Source organism: Hippopotamus amphibius, chromosome 15 (assembly GCF_030028045.1).
Source record: "Hippopotamus amphibius kiboko isolate mHipAmp2 chromosome 15, mHipAmp2.hap2, whole genome shotgun sequence".
Classification (NCBI taxonomy): domain Eukaryota; kingdom Metazoa; phylum Chordata; class Mammalia; order Artiodactyla; family Hippopotamidae; genus Hippopotamus; species Hippopotamus amphibius.
This window is the reverse complement of record NC_080200.1, coordinates 16,503,166-16,520,091: the sequence shown is the minus strand read 5'-3', so window position 1 is coordinate 16,520,091 and position 16,926 is coordinate 16,503,166. Positions and strand designations below refer to the sequence as shown.

General features: G+C 62.2%; 2 protein-coding genes across 4 annotated transcripts; one reads left to right on the top strand and one right to left on the bottom strand.

Annotated features, from left to right (window-relative positions):
- Nucleotides 1–51: 51 nt before the first annotated feature.
- Nucleotides 52–11,087, bottom strand: ANO8 (anoctamin 8). 2 transcript variants are annotated; one of them, XM_057708599.1, is made up of 18 exons: nucleotides 10,689–11,087; nucleotides 9,810–9,920; nucleotides 9,551–9,683; nucleotides 9,230–9,368; nucleotides 9,053–9,149; nucleotides 8,146–8,262; nucleotides 7,940–8,067; nucleotides 7,681–7,842; nucleotides 7,213–7,365; nucleotides 6,971–7,097; nucleotides 6,792–6,847; nucleotides 6,614–6,688; nucleotides 5,070–5,888; nucleotides 4,622–4,813; nucleotides 4,387–4,518; nucleotides 4,196–4,306; nucleotides 2,712–3,390; nucleotides 52–1,869 (listed from the first exon to the last, which is right to left on the bottom strand). In XM_057708599.1, exons 1-18 carry the CDS (start codon nucleotides 10,792–10,794, stop codon nucleotides 1,493–1,495), a joined length of 3,714 nt encoding a protein of 1,237 aa, XP_057564582.1. In that variant the 5' UTR covers nucleotides 10,795–11,087; the 3' UTR covers nucleotides 52–1,492. The 2 variants fall into 2 exon arrangements, 1 of the variants encoding a protein (XP_057564582.1); XR_009049158.1 differs by having other exon boundaries at nucleotides 1,768–1,869; nucleotides 2,097–3,390; nucleotides 10,689–11,082.
- A 1,201-nt stretch (nucleotides 11,088–12,288) lies between these two features.
- GTPBP3 (GTP binding protein 3, mitochondrial) lies at nucleotides 12,289–16,179 on the top strand. 2 transcript variants are annotated; one of them, XM_057708601.1, is made up of 9 exons: nucleotides 12,289–12,747; nucleotides 13,104–13,357; nucleotides 13,468–13,554; nucleotides 13,653–13,855; nucleotides 14,026–14,098; nucleotides 14,189–14,332; nucleotides 14,524–14,689; nucleotides 15,031–15,309; nucleotides 15,484–16,179. In XM_057708601.1, the coding sequence occupies exons 1-9, from the start codon at nucleotides 12,695–12,697 to the stop codon at nucleotides 15,707–15,709; spliced, it is 1,485 nt and encodes a 494-aa protein (XP_057564584.1). In that variant the 5' UTR covers nucleotides 12,289–12,694; the 3' UTR covers nucleotides 15,710–16,179. The 2 variants fall into 2 exon arrangements, with proteins under 2 accessions (XP_057564584.1, XP_057564583.1); XM_057708600.1 differs by having other exon boundaries at nucleotides 14,026–14,332.
- Nucleotides 16,180–16,926: the final 747 nt, after the last annotated feature.

Genomic DNA, 16,926 nt, shown 5'->3' with positions numbered 1-16,926 from the left:
AGCTGCCCAGCTGTGGGGCCCAGCTCTGGGCACATCTGCAGCGGCGTTCAGTTCTTGGGGTCGGCAAGGCAGGTGCTTAGGAAATGTAGGCTTGACCGTGGTCGTGCCTGGGGGCGGCGGGGCTACGTCCCTGGAGATTCTCGGACTGGCTTGGGATCCCCGGTCCCAGGGGTTGGCCTGACCCTAGGCAGGCACATGGTGTTGTCATTTGTCAGTGGCCAAGTAGATGGTAGGGCTTAAGTTTCAAAGGCCATGGGGCAGGGCGAGCTCAGGCTTCAGCCTGTCCTTTGCTGAGGCTTGCCCGCACCTCCCTGGCCCCGGGTCCCCCTTTGAGGGGCTAGATTCTGTCTCCTGCCAATGCTGTCCACGGTGTGGGTGGGGGTCCCATGGCCTCCTTATGGTCTCCCCGGCACAGGCCCCTCAGCTGGCCTCATCCACCCCTCCTGCCTTCGGGACCCTCCTTATTCACTCTGTTCCTACAAACACCAAACTCTGCCTTCCCACACCTCTGTGCCTTTGCACAGGCTGCTCTCCTGCCTCCAATGAACCTTGACTTCTCTTTTGTGGCCCCACAAAGTGCCCCTTCCTCACACAGGCTCCCCCAGCCCTGGGGCAGGGCTGGTCAGGCTCAGAGCCTTTGTATGTGGACACACCTGAGGGGGGAGAGGCCATGTCCATCCCTGATCACACTGAAGAGTCCCAGTGACTCGGGATGACAGCCGTCCCACAGCGGGACATCCTGGCCCTTCCCCGATGCCACCCCCAAACATGCCATCCCTCAACGTCGAGACTCAGGCACCAGGTGCCTTCTGACTTCCACACCCCAAGTTCTCCCTGCAGCCCTTGACTCCTCGGATGGCAGCCTGGGAGCGGGTGTACCAGAAAGGGTGGCCCCGCACGACTGAGGCTGACTCAGGACCCAGGCCCAGGGCCCAAACTGCTGAGTCCTGTCAGACTTCTTCCTTTGTCTAGGAGGCTGAAGACGGGGCCTGAGGCTCTGCAGCTCCTCCCAGGGGCCCCTGAGCCTGGATTTCTGGAGTTTTCCATCCATGGCCTGGAGACCCAGTTCTTAGGAGTTCCCCAAGGGTCACAGGACAGGAGGGGAACCCACCCTAGGCCTGCAGGTCCCCAGAGAGCTGGCCCCTTAAGTCCCCTTTCCACAGCTCTGCCCTTGGGCACTGTTGAAATATACTTTTTATTGCATTTCTGCCGTTTTACAAAAATATGACAAAATAAATTAAAAACGAATAAATAATCGCCTATTCTGTGTGTGTTTTTTCTGTTGTTTTTTGGGGGTTTCCTTTCCTTGCCCCCCATCCTGGTCAAAAGGAAAACGGCAGATAGAGGGGCCCCAGGCCCCCGACCCTTCGCCAGGAGGGGGCTGCCAACACTGGGGTACATCGGGCCCGGCCGAAGCGTTTTCTGGGTGGCGGCTGCCGCCCCGTCCACGACTGATATTGCATATGGAAACAGGAAGGCAGGGCGGGCGGAGCTAATGCCAGCCGCTGGGCCAGCACACGGCCTGGGGGCTGGGGCTGGGCGAGGGCGCGGGGGGCTCCGGGGGCTCGGAGGTGGGCGGCGGCGGCGGCAGCGGGAGGCTGTAGAAGCTGGCGTCCCCCGGCAGGGGCTGGGGGGCGGGTGGGGGCCCGGCGAGGGCGCAGGGCGGGCACTCGGCGGCGGCAGGGGCCTGGCGGGGGGCGGCGCCCTCGCCCCCGCAGCCCCACGGCCCGTCCCACTGCCAGCAGCCGGCGGGCGGCGTCGGGGGCCGGGGCAGCGGTGCTGGCGGCGGCGGCGGCGGCGGCGGCGGCGCAGGGCTCCGGCTGCGGCGGGTGCGGAGGGCCGGGGCGCCCGCGGGGGCCAGCGCTGTCCCTGCGGAGGCGAGAGGGCCCGTTCCGGGGAGATGCCGGCCCCGCCGCTGGACCCCGCTGGGGACCCTGCCCGCGTTCCCTCCGGGCTTTCAGGCACATGGAGGGCCTTATTGCTTCTGATCCGTGACAAGGGGTGGGCTTCTTTGGGTGCATCCCCCGCCTCTGGGCACTGGGCCCCTCCCCCTCACGGAGAGAGGACAGTCTGAGGAAGTCCCTCTGACTTCCAACCTATGTCCCTGGTGCCACAGCTGCCACCTCTTGGGCTCCCTGGGATGGGCTGCTGGACTCCGGGCTGGGATGAGGTGGGAGGGGCGGCGGTGAGGCCTGTGGCTGTGCTTAGCACACAGGTGGCTGCAGCCCTGAACTCCCTGGGTAGACAGCCCCAGCCCCACCTCCAAGGAAGGCCTCCTCAAACAGCTGGGCTGCAGGGTGGGGACTTGCATAGAGGCCTGGGGGGTACATTTCCCCCCCAGCATGAGCTGGGTGTAGGGTCTCATGGGGGCAGGAGAGGGTGGGCCAGGTGGTGAAGGGGCCTCCCTCATCTCTCCTGGCACCAGAGCATGGCAGGCGGGCACCATGGAAGGGGCACTGGGACAAGGGGCTTTGGCATCCCTCCCCAGGGGTGAGGAGGGTCAGGCACAGGGTTCCAGGCTCTCAGGGGTCCCGGAAAGACTGGGTAGGCTTTGACCAATTGGCTCCATGTACCACATATCCAGGTCCCCAACCGGTACCGGGACACTGGGCCGCCTCTGTCCCCTTCAGCCCCTCTCCCAGGCCTGGACACCCCACCCCTACCCCCAAAGCCCAGCCCGGAGTCCCCACCCCCGAGTTAAAGCTTGTGACCTGAGCCTTCCTCTTCGGGCCGGGGTGTGTCCGGCTCCTCAGCTGCGGCCTCGTCTGCCAGCCCACTCCGCTGGGCTCGGCCACCACCACCGCCACCGCCACCGCCGGGGGTCCCGTCCTGCCGGGCTTGCCCGCCCGCCCCGTTGGACCCGGCCTCAGCCCGGGCCCCGCCGAAGGGGAAGAGCTTGCCGGCGTGGAAGGCCTTGGGTGGCGAGTGACTACGCTCCGGGTCCCGCCGGGTCTCAGGCGACTTGAGGAACTTGAAGCTGAGGAAGGCCGGCAGGCGGGTGTCACTGCCTGTGGGTGACTGGGCAGGGGGCGGCCGGGCGGTGAGGTTGGCCCCCGCGCCGGCCAGCGAGGACACGGCCCCGGACGACAGGAACTTGCCCTGCAGTGGGATGATCTGTTTCAGCTTCATGACGTTGTTAGGGGCCAGCAGGGACCCCGGGCGCTTGGGCCGCTCCGGCCCGTGGCCACCTGCCCCACCGCCCTTGGCCTTGGCCGAGGCCTTCTCCGGGGCAGCAGGGTCCAACCCGGAGCCCTCAGCCCGAGCTTCCTCCCGGCCACAGGTGTCGCGCTCCCTCCGGGCGTGATGCTCCGCGTGGCGCTGGCGCTCCTCCTCCTCCCGTCTCCGCCGCTGCTGCTGCTGGTAGCGGTGCTGAGCCTGGCGCTCGTGTCTCTGCGGGCGGAATGGAGCCGTTATGGGGACTGGGAAGAGCGGGCGTCTTAGCAGGCGCCAAGCCAGACCCGGGCCGTGCTGGTGCGCTCCTGCGGAGGTGGGGAGAGATCCAAACACTCCTTGAGTACCAGCCGCATCCCTGGACCCACCCTGGGGCTCTCTGAGAACGGAGACGAGAACGAACGTTTACTGGCCGCCAGCTCTGTCCCCGGTCACATGTGCCAGACACTGTCTTAGAAATTGGGAGAGAGTAAACACATGGTGGGCCTCAGCGGTTCCCTGCTTTCTGGGGAACTGGTGAGAGACAGAGCTGTGACTGGCGTATCCAGTGGCCAGTAGCCACACATGGCTCTGTCGATTTAAATATGTGAAATAAAATAAAAAGTCTTTTTCTCGGTGGCACCAGCCCCGTTTCAAGTGCTCGTTGGTCATGGGTCGTGACCGGCCACATGGGCAGAGCAGATACAGAACATTTCCATCATCATGGAGAGCTCCACCGGTTGGCGCCAGTGAGCTCCCTGGCTTGCTCTGCAGCTTTCTGAGGAATGCGGCAGAGACTGGGCTTCTAGGAAGCATCAGCGGTGTCCCTGGTCCACAAAGGGCAATGCAGGGCAAGCTGGCAGATGACAGTTCATGAGTGCCAGCCTGGTGCTGGGTGCTACCAGGATCCCAGAGGGAACACCAGGCTCTGCACATCTACCCTCCTGCTGAGGACTGGCCTGCCAGCCAAGCTAGATGGAGAAGCCCCGCGGAGCAGAGATGGAAAGCGCGCTGCCCCCCCACCCCCACACCCCCATCCACGTACCTTGAAGGCTTCCCGGCGCTGGTACTCCAGCTTGGCCATCTCCTCGGCCACCCAGCCCGGGATGTCGGGGATGGCCACGTGGATGAGGTACTTGAGGAGCAGAGCGAAGTGCTGAGGCGACAGAGGAGGAGGCTGCAGGCGCGGGGACACCCACCCACCGCCTGGCTCCCCCACCCGGCCGCCAGCCCCACCTCGAGCACCACCACGGACACGATGGCCGCCTCGGGGCTGAGCCAGGGGAAGAGGCGCTGCAGCTGTCCGCACTGGCCAATGAGATAGCAGTTGACCACGATGGCCAGGACACCCATGACCTCCATCACCTTCTGCGGGGGGACAGGGGGGCTCAGGTGGGGTCTGGCCACCCTCCCCGGCGCCCGCTCCTCCTTGGTGCACCCTGGCTCGGAGTGCCCCCAGCCCTCCGCCCACCTGCCACTGGCCAATGCTCTCCACCCGCTGCCCAAAGGGCCGCTGCAGCCCCGTGCACAGCTTGAGGGCATCACTGCGGATCTCGATGAGGTTGTTGATGAGGGCGCAGAGGGCAGCCAGGGGGAAGGCGGAGGAGAAGAGCACGACGTAGCCAAACTGCACGAACATCTCCTGGTAGTCCTGGAAGGTGTCCTGTGGGCGGGCACCTGGGTGGGGCCTAGGGCTCTCCCGCGGCCCAGGACACCTCCTCCCTCAGACCACCTTCCTCCCATCAAGCCCACCTCCCTCAGATTATCCCGCCTGGACCCAGGGCTCCCCCTCAGGCAAGTTCCCGATCACATAAAGGGTCCTGTTATTCCTTCCCATCACCCCCACCCCACCTCCACCCTCAGACTGCATGCCCCGCCCCTCTGTGGGCCCTGCCTCCACCCTCAGGTGTCCCCCTCACCTCATATTTCTTCATACAGCTCTCAAGCTCGGCCTGGGTGAGCTGGGGTGAGTGTTCCTCTTCGGGTGGGTCGATCCAAGATGACCGGTTCTGCCGCCGCTGCTTCCGGGCCGAGTCACCCGAGCACGGTTCTGGGTCCGGGCCGCCATCGGGCCCCTGGTCACGGCCCTCACCTCCAGCCCGGCGGAGCAGGACAGCCGGGGGCTCCCGCTCGGGGCTGCTGGGAGCCCCCTCGGCCTCGTCGTCCTCCTCGGCCAGTGTGAACACGCCAGGTTCCAGCCCCTTCTCCACCATGGTGGGGCTCCCCTCCTCCAGGAGGGCCTCTTGGCTTGGGCCTGGCCGCTGCCGCCCAGCCCCCCGCTCAGCAAAGCTGACCTTCTTCAGCCGGAGCCCGCAGTCCATGAGGCTGCCCTCCTCACCTTCCTCCTCCTCGTCCTCCTCCTCCTCCTCGTCCTCCTCCTCCTCCTCGTCATCTTCCTCCTCCCTGCCCCCCCGAGGCCCATCCCCCACCTCCCCACCCTCCCCTGCTGGGCGCTGCTCCACTGTGGCCTCCTCCTCCTCCTCGGGTGCCCCACAGCCTCCACTGAGGCACCTGCGGCTCGCCCCACCGCTGCTGCCACCGACACCCTCTTCAGCCTTGGGTTCAAGGGGTCGGCGTGCAGGGCGCCAGAGGCTCAGTAGGCCAAGCAGGGCACGGGCCAGCTCCCAGGCAGCCCGCAGGCCAAGCTCGCCACGGCCCAGCCGCCGGTACAGGTGCGGCTGCAGGACCTCTCGAACGTTCTGGAGGAACTGGCGGGTGATCAGCAGAGTGGCCAGCATCTGGGGGCAGGAAGGGGGCGGAGAGAGGCCACGTGGGGGGCAGGCGGGGCCCTGGGCACAGGGACAGGCTGTGGGAGTGGGCATCCACTCTCCCGAAGCACGCTTCCAGGCACACCCTGAAGTCAATTTGAACGTCTCTGGACACAGAGGCATTCCCAAACCGCAGCCAGGCAGGCCACAGCACGCCTCGATAATCTCCTGGGCAGGCAATGGCCTCCCTGACTGCAGCATTGCCTTCCCAGGCAGCTGGTGCCCAGGGCCTCCAGGGGCTCCTGCCACCTGCACCCCATCAGCGGAGCCCCATCCCCTGAGAGCATGCACCCTCGGCTTGGCGTGAGGCCCCCAGCACAGCCACACTGCCCACCCTGGCAAGGCCCCGAGGGCTCGCCACCTGCCCATACTTTGGCCTGGGCCACGAGCAGGAGGCCCCGGAGGGAGAGGAGGAGCAGGCGGAACCGCAGGGCCGCGAGCGGGACCAGCACCGCCCAAAGCTGCCGCTCGAGGCTCTGGGACAGGGACAGGACGATCAGGAGCTGTGGAGGGACCGACGGACAGGTGGACGGACAGATGGGGGGGGCGACAGGCAGAGAGAGGACACACAGACGGACAGAGAGGAGAGAAGGATGGAGGGGGGGGAGGGGCTGGAGAGCCCATGGACCCCTTGGGGCACGTCTGGCCCCCCTGCTGGCTGCCATGGGAGGCACTGCCTCAGGCTGGGGTCTCACCTCTTTCAGGCGCTCCATGTCCTTGAGGTAGAAGCCAATGTAGAAGAGGCTCAGGTATGAGTTGACGAATTGGAACTGTGGGAAGCAGGCAGGTGGGTGGTCACCCTGCCACCTCTGTCCCCAGGAGCCCCCATGTGTCCTCTGCAGAACCCCTGCCTGCCTGCTGGCTGCCACTCACCAGGACCACCTTGATGATGAGATGCTTCTCGTAGGCGCTCTCCAGCCGGTAGTTCTCTGGGGGCCGGGGAGGCGAGTGAGGGGGTGGCCCAGACCGCTATGGGCAGCAGGGACCCCTCAGGGCAGTGGGGCCCTTCCTCCTGGGGGGTGGGCAGTGGGACCTCCCCTCACAGGGCGTACCCATGTCGTTGAGCCAGATGGCCAGCTTCTTGTAGCCCTCGGCACTCGCACTGACCAGCACAGCCAGCATGACTTTGGGCAGGAAGCGGGCGAGACGGGGCAGCCCCTTCACACTCAGCACCAGCTCCTGCAGGGGGCAGGGGGTTCACAGGTCGCCCCGGCAGTTGGGCCCCGCTCGGGGCACAGCTGGGCAGGTGGTCGCCAGGTTGGGGCCAAGGCCAGGGCTAGGGGCTGGAGGTCACCTGCAGCTGGAAGCAGCCGAGCATAAGCAGGAACACGCAGGCCAGGCAGGTGAGGCACAAGGGAAGGCTCACAAGCAGCTGGAAGAGCAGCCGCTTCCAGGGCGGGTAGTAGAACTCCTCGGCCCGAGTCACGGGGCTGATGCGCCGCACGCCCTGCAGAGGGTGGTGGCCCGGCCTGATGTGAGATCAGAGGAGCTGCCTCTGTTCCGCACCCTTCCCAACCCTTCAAACTCAACGTGTCTTTGTCACGCTTTGCTATCACGATGCCCCCACCTAATGCACCCTTCCCAGTCCCTCAGATCCAATTCCCCACCCCTCTCTGTCTGGGCATGCAGAATCCTCCACTTGACATACGCTCTCGGGTGCACAGCCCTACTTCACCCCTCCCTTTGTTCTTGCAATGGCCTTCACCCAGTGTGCTTTCTCTTTTTTGTACCCCATTCTCGAGGTCCCCCCTCCACGGCTGACCCTGAACTGGGGTCGCGGCTCCTCCACGGCTTCCCCGGGTGAATCCAGCGTCCCCCACTTGTAGGCCAGCTCTGCCCCCCTCCGTTTCCACTCCTCCAAGAACAGCGTTGACCAGACTACGTTGAAGAGGGCAAAGACCACGCAGGATACATCCCGGCTTGTCTGGGGATGGCAGAGGAGGGCTGAAATGTTGGCTGGCCCAGACCAAGGAGGAAGGGGTCTTGGGTGTCCCAGCCCCTGTTTAGTCCACACCCAGCACCTGATCAGCCTCTGTGAATGTGTACAGGACAGAGCCAAAGACTGCCGGGTACACCATTGCCGATGTGTAGAAACCCAGCCAGGCAAAGTACATGGCAATCTTCACGCCAAAGTAGTCGCAGATCTCATCTGCCAGAGACAGTGGGGGTCCAAGTCAGCCCTGCCTGCCTCCTGGGACCCCCACCCACCCCCCAGCCGGGACCACACCTAGAGGCTGGTTTTCACACACAGCCTGCACCCATGACTTCATGAGCCGGTTCAGGATGCGCTGCTCGTGGACTGGGAACACCTGCTGGATGATCCCGCGGGCCGCCAGTTCAGGGACTGTTGGGGGACAAGAATGGGTGACCCTACCCTTCTGCCTGTGCTGGGCCTGGCCAGCCCCGCTCGGCTGAAACCCAAGTCATAGCTTTTTGCCTGCTCTTAAACTCGCAGAGGCTCTTTCCAGGGGAGGAGTTCTGGGTAGAAGGAATATCTGGTTCTTCCTCAAAATTTGGGAGGTGCAGGGGCAGGTGGGGAAGGGTGCAGGAAACCTGGGAGGGTGGGATGCCAGTGGAGAACCACTTTTTTTTTTTTTTTTTTTTGGCCGCACTGCGCTGCTTGCGGGATCTTAATTCCCCAACCAGGGATCGAACCCAGGCCCCCTGCAGTGGAAGTGCGGAATTCTAATCAATGGACTACCAGGGAATTCCAGGAACCACATTTTTACATAGAGCTATTTGGTCTCGGCTCATTGCTCCAAACGTCTGAGGAATGGTGCAAAGGAGGCATTAGAAGGTGAACTTGCAGCGGCTGGTTTCCTGGAGGGGAAACTGAGGCCCAGGGCTGCACCACACAGTACGTGGAGTGCTGTCCATGGTCCTGCCCTTACCTTATCCCAGAGCCAGAAAAGGGTTTCTCCTGGACCTGCCTCCGAGGCGACAAGCCCCACCCCTTTGTTGAGGCCACACCCCTTCAGTTCGCTGATACCCAGGCCCCGCCCAACTCCTCAAGAGCCCCTGATTGGTTGCATCTAGGCCCCGCCTTCCTAACCCTCCTACTTTAATATCTGTAACTCTAAGAGCCCCAGCCAACTCCCCAAATATGATTGGAAGGTTGGGACCGCCTCACTCACTGATTGGCTGGTCCTCCAGAAAGCGCACATTGTGCAGTGCCTCGCCCTGCTTGGCACGAAGGTTCTGCAGCCAGAAGCGGATGATGCTCTGGCGCTCCTGCAGGGGACAGGGCGTGAGCACAGGGAGCAGCCGCCCACGGGCTAGGAATGTGCGCTGGGGGCCAGAGCCGGCCGCACCTGGGAGGTGAAGAAGCGCAGCTCACTTTCCACATTCTCGTAGATGAAGTCCTCCTCGCAGGAGAAGCCGCGGGTGCCCCCGCCAAACTCGGCCTTCACTGCTTTTCGCAGACCCAGCTCGTCGGCCCCTCTGAGTAGGCTGCGGGAAGGGCAGGGGAGGTGGGATCACGGGGAGACCCTGGCTCACCATCCTGGAACTAGGGATGGTGTACCTGGTGGCCGTCTGGGACAAATGCAGGGTGGCTGGACCTCGCAGTTGGCGCTTGGGAGGGCGGGGAGCTGTGTAGCAGGGTCAGCGAGAGGCCAGGGACAGGGACTCGCCTCTCATACGTGGCGGTGACGAAGAAGGCGTAGGCACGCGTGTGGCGGTGGTGGCGAACTTGCACGATGAGCTCAGGGATGCCCACGCGGATGTGGTTCAGCAGCCATAGCAGCGTGTGGTCATCGGTCGTGTCTGCCAAGGGGCACAGGGACCGATGGCTCTTGCCACGAGTGGTCCAAGACCTCCTACAGACTCCTATTCAGGGAAGCCCAGCTCAGGAGAGAGCACTCTGGGCCCTGAGAGGATGGGCACAGGTACCTGGGAAGGTCATCAACACGTCGCAGTTCTCCGTGGGCACCGTCTTCATCCATGCCTTGTGGGACACCAGGTACCGACCCACCTGCAGGAGCCTCTTCCCAAAAAGCTTATCTGGGGAGCAGGCAGGGCAGGCTGGGGTCAGGCCATTCCCGAATCAGAACCCTGGCCTCCAGTCTTGGTTCCTCCAGCCTTTGCCCCTGATCACCCACTCGCCAGGGCTCCTCGGCACTCATCTTGGTATTCAAGGCCCTACGAGCTCTGGCCTTGGCTTGTTTCCTTCCCTCCACGTCCTTGCACCAGCCAGGCCCTTCTCCAGGAATGCCCTTCCCCCAGGTCCTCCCTTACAAATCTTACTCATTCTTGAGGCCCAGCTCCGCCTCCTAAACCACAATCGATGGGGCGCTCACTAGCAGATCTGAGCGCCTCAGCACATTATGTCAGCGCGTCCTCAAAGCTGGGTGCGGTTCTTAGCCCCATTTCACAGGTGAGGAAACTGAGGCCCAGAGCATTTAAGTCACGCGCCCAAGGTCACACAGTCGAGCAGGGTTTCGAACCCAGGACTGTTTGATTCTGTATCCTCTGTGGAGAGGCTCTCTCAAGCGCATCACTGCTCCGCAGCGATCCGGTAGCCCAAGGGGTGACTGGGCTCAGCCCCGGGCTGGGGGTCTAGGAGGGGCGTGTCCGTGTCTCTGCGCTGGGACCCCCACCCGCTGCACCGTCCCAGCCGCGCCCGCCCGGCCGCAGCCGCAGTGTTGGAGAAGCGGGCCCCTAGACTGGACTCCAGGCCGGGACCGCTGACTCCAATCCCCCTCCCCGTACAGCCGCCGCGATCACCCCAAGCACCAGCAACCCTGTCAGATCCAGGCGCTGCACACATACCCAGAACTCCGGACGCCGGGGCTGCAGGCTCGCCCTCCGGCGGGGGCCTCTTGCCGCGCTCACCCTCCAGGGATGGGCCCCCGGCGCCGGAGGCGACTTCGGCCATTGCGAGGGCAGGGCAGGTCAGGGGCTGCAGGCGGCCCAGGCGCCGGGGGGCCACGGGCTCATGGGGCCGGTGCAGCCATGGAGCGCGCCGGAGGAGGAGACAAAGGCCGCGCCCGCCCGCGCCGGCCACCGTCCCCGCGTGCCCGACCGCTGCTTCTCGTCCCCGCCCGCGCCGAACCTCGATTCTCCTTCTCGGCCCCCCGCGCGTCGTTCCGCTGTTCTCGACTCCGCCCGTGTTGTTTTCTGGGTTTCGTTGTCGCCCGCCCACCTCGCTTTCTGGTGCTCGTCCCCGCCCGCACCAAACGTGCGTTCCCTTCCTGGACCTCGCCCGCGCCGTTTTCTGGGTCTCGTCCCCGCCCGCCCCGGTCCTGGATTCTCCGTCGTAGAGCCTCAGTTTCCCCATCGGCTTGGAATCTCAGATGGGCGTGGAAGGGGGCGGGCCTGGACGCGGGAGATTCCTGGTAGCAATAACTTCAACCACCACAGGAAGGATGAGAATAAATATATCAGGTCCTACCTTATGGCCTTAGCACATGCTGTTCAGCTACCTAGGTCACTCTTCACGCCCTCTTTGTCCAGTTAATCCCTGCACCCTTCAGGATGTAACGTCCTCAGAGAGGACCCGATAGACCTATCAAGTTTAGCAAATAAAATTACAGTCCTCCTAGTTAAATGTGAATTTCAGATAAAAGAATAACTTTTTGGTATATCCCAAATACTGCATGGGACATAGTTATGCTAAAAAGTTACTCCTTGTTTATCTGAAATCCACATTTAATTGGGTACCCTGTATTTTGTCTGTCACCCGGACCCCCTGACCATCCTGGGTAGCCTCCTCCTTCAGACTGAGGGGCCCCCGAGGGCAGGGGCCCAGACAGATTCTTATTGGTCACAGGGTAGGCGTTTGATGTATACTTTTGACAAATGGAACAACTCGGAGACGGCGAAAATCACCATTCGCCCGCTTATACAAATGAAAAAATTGAGCTGGGCGAGCCGTGGAGTCATTGGAACTGTATCCTGTTCCAGTTTTCCCAGGTACAGGCGGGCCGCCCGCCCGCTCCGTCCAAGAACCAGAGAATTAGCCGCGCGAAAGCGCCCCCAGGAGAGCCCGCCCATCCAGTGCCTGGAATTCCAGCATCAGCGCTTTATTCCGCGAGCCGGAGCTGTCCTAGGTTAACCTGAAAGTAATCTCTGAGACTCCCCTTTCTGGCTTTCCGGGAGCCAGAGTCAGATCGGACACTCAACTCTGCAGGAGCAGACCTGGGCCAGAGTAGCCACGAAGGGAGAGAAGACTGTGATGGGAGTCCTTGGCAGGCTTCCTGGCGGAGGGCATCTTGGAGTTAGGCACTGAGGTTGAGTTTATCAAATGAAGAAGGGTATCTGAGGCCGAGGGGACGGCGGGGAGAGGCGAGAAACTGTAGAGTTCCGGAGAAAACAAGTGGAACTCTTCCCAGAAATTTGGACAAGATTTTCCCAGGGTCGATGCGTAGGTTCCCCGGAACTCATCCCTCCCGGCCATTGAGATGCTCTTGCTTCGACTCAAACCCTCGCCTCTCTATTATTCCCACCGCCCTGTGCCAAGCCCTGTCCTTTTTTCCACCCCTCATTTCCGGTGCCTAGGATCCCTGCCGCTCTAGGATCCTAAAAATTCTGTCTAATGTTGCCGGAGGAACACAATTTCGCTGCACCCTTAAGCGTGCTATCCCCCTGCCTCTTTCCTTAGCATCAGCCAGTAGAAACGAAGATCTTCAGTGGGTGGGCGGTACGTCTTCTAAGGGACCCAATGGTAACTGAGAATCGTTGAGCACTTTACCAGTCTTGCCGCAGAGTGGGTGGGGCCTCCTGCCCCGACTTGCAGACTCCCCAGGACCCGCAGGCGGGTCGTTGGTTGTGAATCCATGTGGCGGGGGCTGTGGACCCTGGTAGCCCGGGCGGCACGTGGGCCTCGCAGGTGGGGTGACCTGGGGAAGGGGTGTGACAGCGTGGGGCGCTGTTTGGGCCCCAAACCCTCTCCCTGGGATCTTGGAGCCCAGTTCCCTGCGGCAGACCCACCTTTAGCCTTTTTTTTTTTTTTTTTTTTTCCTCCAAGCCCCAATCTGTCCATCCCCCTGCCGCAGAGCCACATCTGGGTCAACTTTTGCTCTCAGAGACCTCAATCCAGTCATCTTCCGGCCTCAGACCCTCCAATCTGTCCATCACCCAACCGCAGAACTCCCACTTGGGGGATCTCCTGACCATCGAGCCCTCGATCCACCTGCCACTCTGGTAGCAGAGCTTCTCAGATACACTGACTCTCATCCTCTCCAGTCCCAGACCGTGCACGCGCCAGGGCAGTGGTGCCCCGGCCCCCGGTTCCGGAGCTACTATCTTCGCGCTGAGCTCCGGCCATGGCCGCTGCGGTATCGCTGTGATCCGAACCAGCGGCCCCGCCAGCGGCTACGCCCTCCGGAGCCTCACGGGGCCCCGGGACTTACCGCCGGCCCGCAAAGCCTGCCTGCGTCTGCTCAGCGACCCCAGCTCTGGGGAGCCTTTGGACCGTGCGCTGGTGCTTTGGTTCCCAGGTGAGGGGCTCCAGGTCCAGAACCTCCTGCAGCTCCTGTGACCCAGCTTCCTCCTTCCAGGCGTTTACCCAGGCTGTATCCTCCTGACACCTATCTCCTCAACACACTAGGTCCCCAAAGTTTCACGGGGGAAGATTGCGCTGAGTTCCACGTGCATGGAGGCCCGGCCGTGGTGAGTGGTGTCCTGCAGGCCCTGGGTGAGTCTGCAGCCTTGGGTTTGAGGTGTGACTCTGCCATTGGGTCTCCGTGGGGGCCGGGGGGGGGGTGCGGCTCAGGACCCTGGACCTTCCCGCAGGCAGTGTGCCAGGGCTGCGGCCGGCGGAGGCAGGCGAGTTCACCAGGAGGGCGTTCGCCCACGGGAAGCTGAGCCTGACCGAGGTGGAGGGGCTGGCAGATCTGATCCATGCGGAAACCGAGGCGCAGCGGCGACAGGCCCTGAGGCAGCTAGATGGAGAGCTGGGCCACCTCTGCCGCGGCTGGGCCGAGACCCTCACTAAGGCAAGTACACCATTCGCTCATCCATTGCCTCAGAGATCCTACCTAACCGTCTCCTGTATTAATGCTTCCTGTCTGTGAGCCTCCAATCTGGCCCCTTAGGTCGGCTGGACCTTGGCACATTGAGGGGTGGGTTTCTGTGTGATCACACTACCCACCCCTTCCTCCCTCAGGCTCTGGCCCACGTGGAGGCCTATATCGATTTTGGTGAGGACGACAACCTAGAGGAGGGGGTCCTGGATCAAGGTGGGTCTGCCTGGGGGGTGGGAGGTGGGGACATCTGGCATCTCAGCCTCCAGAGGCCCCCTTACTCCCTCTCCTTTCCTCCATCCACAGCTGACAGTGAAGTGCGGGAGCTGGAGGTGGCACTGGGCGCACATCTCCGAGATGCCAGGCGCGGGCAGAGGCTCCGCTCAGGGGCGCACGTAGTGGTTGCAGGACCTCCCAACGCCGGGAAGAGCAGCCTGGTGAACCTGCTCAGTGCGTGGGCAGGGGGCGGGGCCCAGGGCAGGGGGCGGGGCTAGGAGCGGGGGTGGGGGATACCTAGCTTTGGGGGTGGGGAAGGGGCCAGGGAGGTCGGGGGGAAAAAATGGTCCAGACCCCCGGAGTGGAGCCTGGGGGAGGGGCTCCTTCATCTCCACCCCGCCCCCTTCCTCTGACCCCACCCCCAGGCCGGAAGCCTGTGTCCATCGTGTCCCCAGAGCCGGGGACCACCCGAGATGTGCTGGAGACCCCCGTGGACCTGGCCGGGTTCCCGGCGCTGCTGAGCGACACGGCGGGTTTGAGGGAGGGCGTGGGGCCTGTGGAGCAGGAGGGCGTGCGGCGCGCCCAAAAAAGGTGGGCAGGGCGGCGCGAGGGGGAAACGGGCCCTTCCTCTGCTCTTGTAACGGGGTTGCATTTATTTTTCATTCTTCCTGAATGAGGAAAGCCTACTAAGCCCCAGGAAGCGGGGACCCAGCTATTTGGGGGAGGGCAGCTTTTTAAATTCGGCCTCTGCCCTCGCTCCCGCCCAGCGGGCCGGAGCCTGAAGGAGGAAGGGGTGGGTAGTGTGATCACACAGAAACCCACCCCTCAATGCGCCAAGGTCCAGCCGACCTAAGGGGCCAGATCGGAGGCTCACAGACAGGCTCCTAATTGCTCAGCTCTGAGGTCCACGCTCTGTTTTCCCGCTTCCCCAGGCTGGAGCAGGCTGACCTCATTCTGGCCGTGCTGGATGCTTCTGACCTGGCCTCTCTGTCCAGCTGCAACTTCCTGGACACCGTCGTCATCCCCGCGGGAGCCGGAGGCCCCAAGGACAGCTGCCAGCGCCTTCTGCTGGTGCTGAATAAGTCGGACCTGCTGCCCGCTGGGGGCCCAGACCCCAATCCTGACCTGCCCCCCCACCTGTTACTGTCCTGCCTGACTGGTGAGGGGCTGGACGGCCTCCTGGAAGCGCTGAGGAAGGAGCTGGCTGCACTGTGAGCCCCCCTTGCCCGCTGGGCAGCCTCCCTCTGGGCAGCCTCCCTCTGTCCACGTTCAGGGGCTGAGCCACTGCCTTTGGGCACGAACCTGCTCAGCTTCTATATCTAAAAAATGGGTGTGATCATCACCCCACCTTTGAATGTTGAGATCCCATCCTTTGTCCTTTCCAGGTGTGGGGACCCATCCACGGGCCCACCGCTTCTGACACGGGCGAGGCACCAGCATCACCTCCAGGGCTGCCTGGATGCCCTTGGCCACTACAAGCAAGCCAAAGACTTAGCCCTGGCGGCAGAGGCACTTCGGGTCGCCCGAGGGCACCTGACCCGCCTCACCGGGGGAGGGGGCACCGAGGAGATCTTGGATATCATCTTCCGAGACTTCTGCGTGGGCAAGTAAGGGGGGCAGCCGAAGTGCAGACCCAGGCTGGTTGGATGCCCAGAAGCCTTGAGGCGTCTGGGAACAGCTTAGGGCATGTGGGAGTCTCATCCCCTCCAGGAAGAACTTGACCCCAAACGATGAAGCCTCTGTTGCTGGTAGTGACCAAGCTGCAGCTGGCCAGATGGCCTAGCAGGGACTTGCTGGGGGTTTGGGCCGTGGAGCGGGGCTGAACGGAGGTCCCTTTGGGTACCTGATGCTGGGGGACGAGGAGTGGAGGATTGGGATGGAGGTTGGAGTGTCTCAGGGGTCTTTGTTTCATACTTTTTAATTTATTTTGCAAATACCAAAGGAATGTAAAAAGCTCAGGCGATCCAGTAACGTCTAAACACCCCCTCCCAGGGGCCACGGCTTAACTTATATCCTTCCAGAACTTTCTCTGCATATTTGCATACTTGTGAATGCACCTATAAAGTATATTTTGTCTTGTATTTTGTACACAAATTGGCGTTTATTGCTCTGCAAGCTGTCATTCCTTTTTGCAATATTAATCTTGAAATTTTGCTTTTTTTTTAAAAATCTTTTTTACTTACTTACTTACTTTTTGGCCGTGCTGAGCGGCATGTGGGATCTTTAGTTCCCCAACCAGGGACTGAACCCACGCCACCTGCATTGGAAACACGGAGTCTTTTTTTCTTTTTCTTTTTAACTTACTTATTTTTATTGGCTGCGTTGGGTCGTCGTTGCTGTGCGCAGGCTTTCTCTAGTTGTGCCAAGAGGGCTTCTCATTGCAGTGGCTTCTCTTATTGCAAAGCACGGGCCCTAGGTGCACGGGCTTCAGTAGTTGTGGCACACAGGCTCTAGAGCACAGACTCAGTAGTTGTGGTGCACAGATTTAGTTGCTCCGCGGCATGTAGGATCTTCCCAGACCACGGGTCGAACCTGTGTCCCCTGCATTGGCAGGCAGATTCTTAACCACTGGAGCTCCAGGGAAGTTCTGAAACTTTGCTTCTTTTATCTTCTGAGTTGCAAAATCCCTACTTCCTCTCCAAGCTTAGTCATTCTTTCAGTGATTCGTTCACTCAGTGAATATTATCAAGCACCTACTGTGTGTTAGAATTATATACATCATTTGATTGGATCTTCATAACAGCAATGCAGTGGGTATTTTGTTCAGTTTTACAGATGAGGAAGCTGAGGTTCAGAGAAGTAGTTGCTGGAGGTCCCCAGCTTTGGGA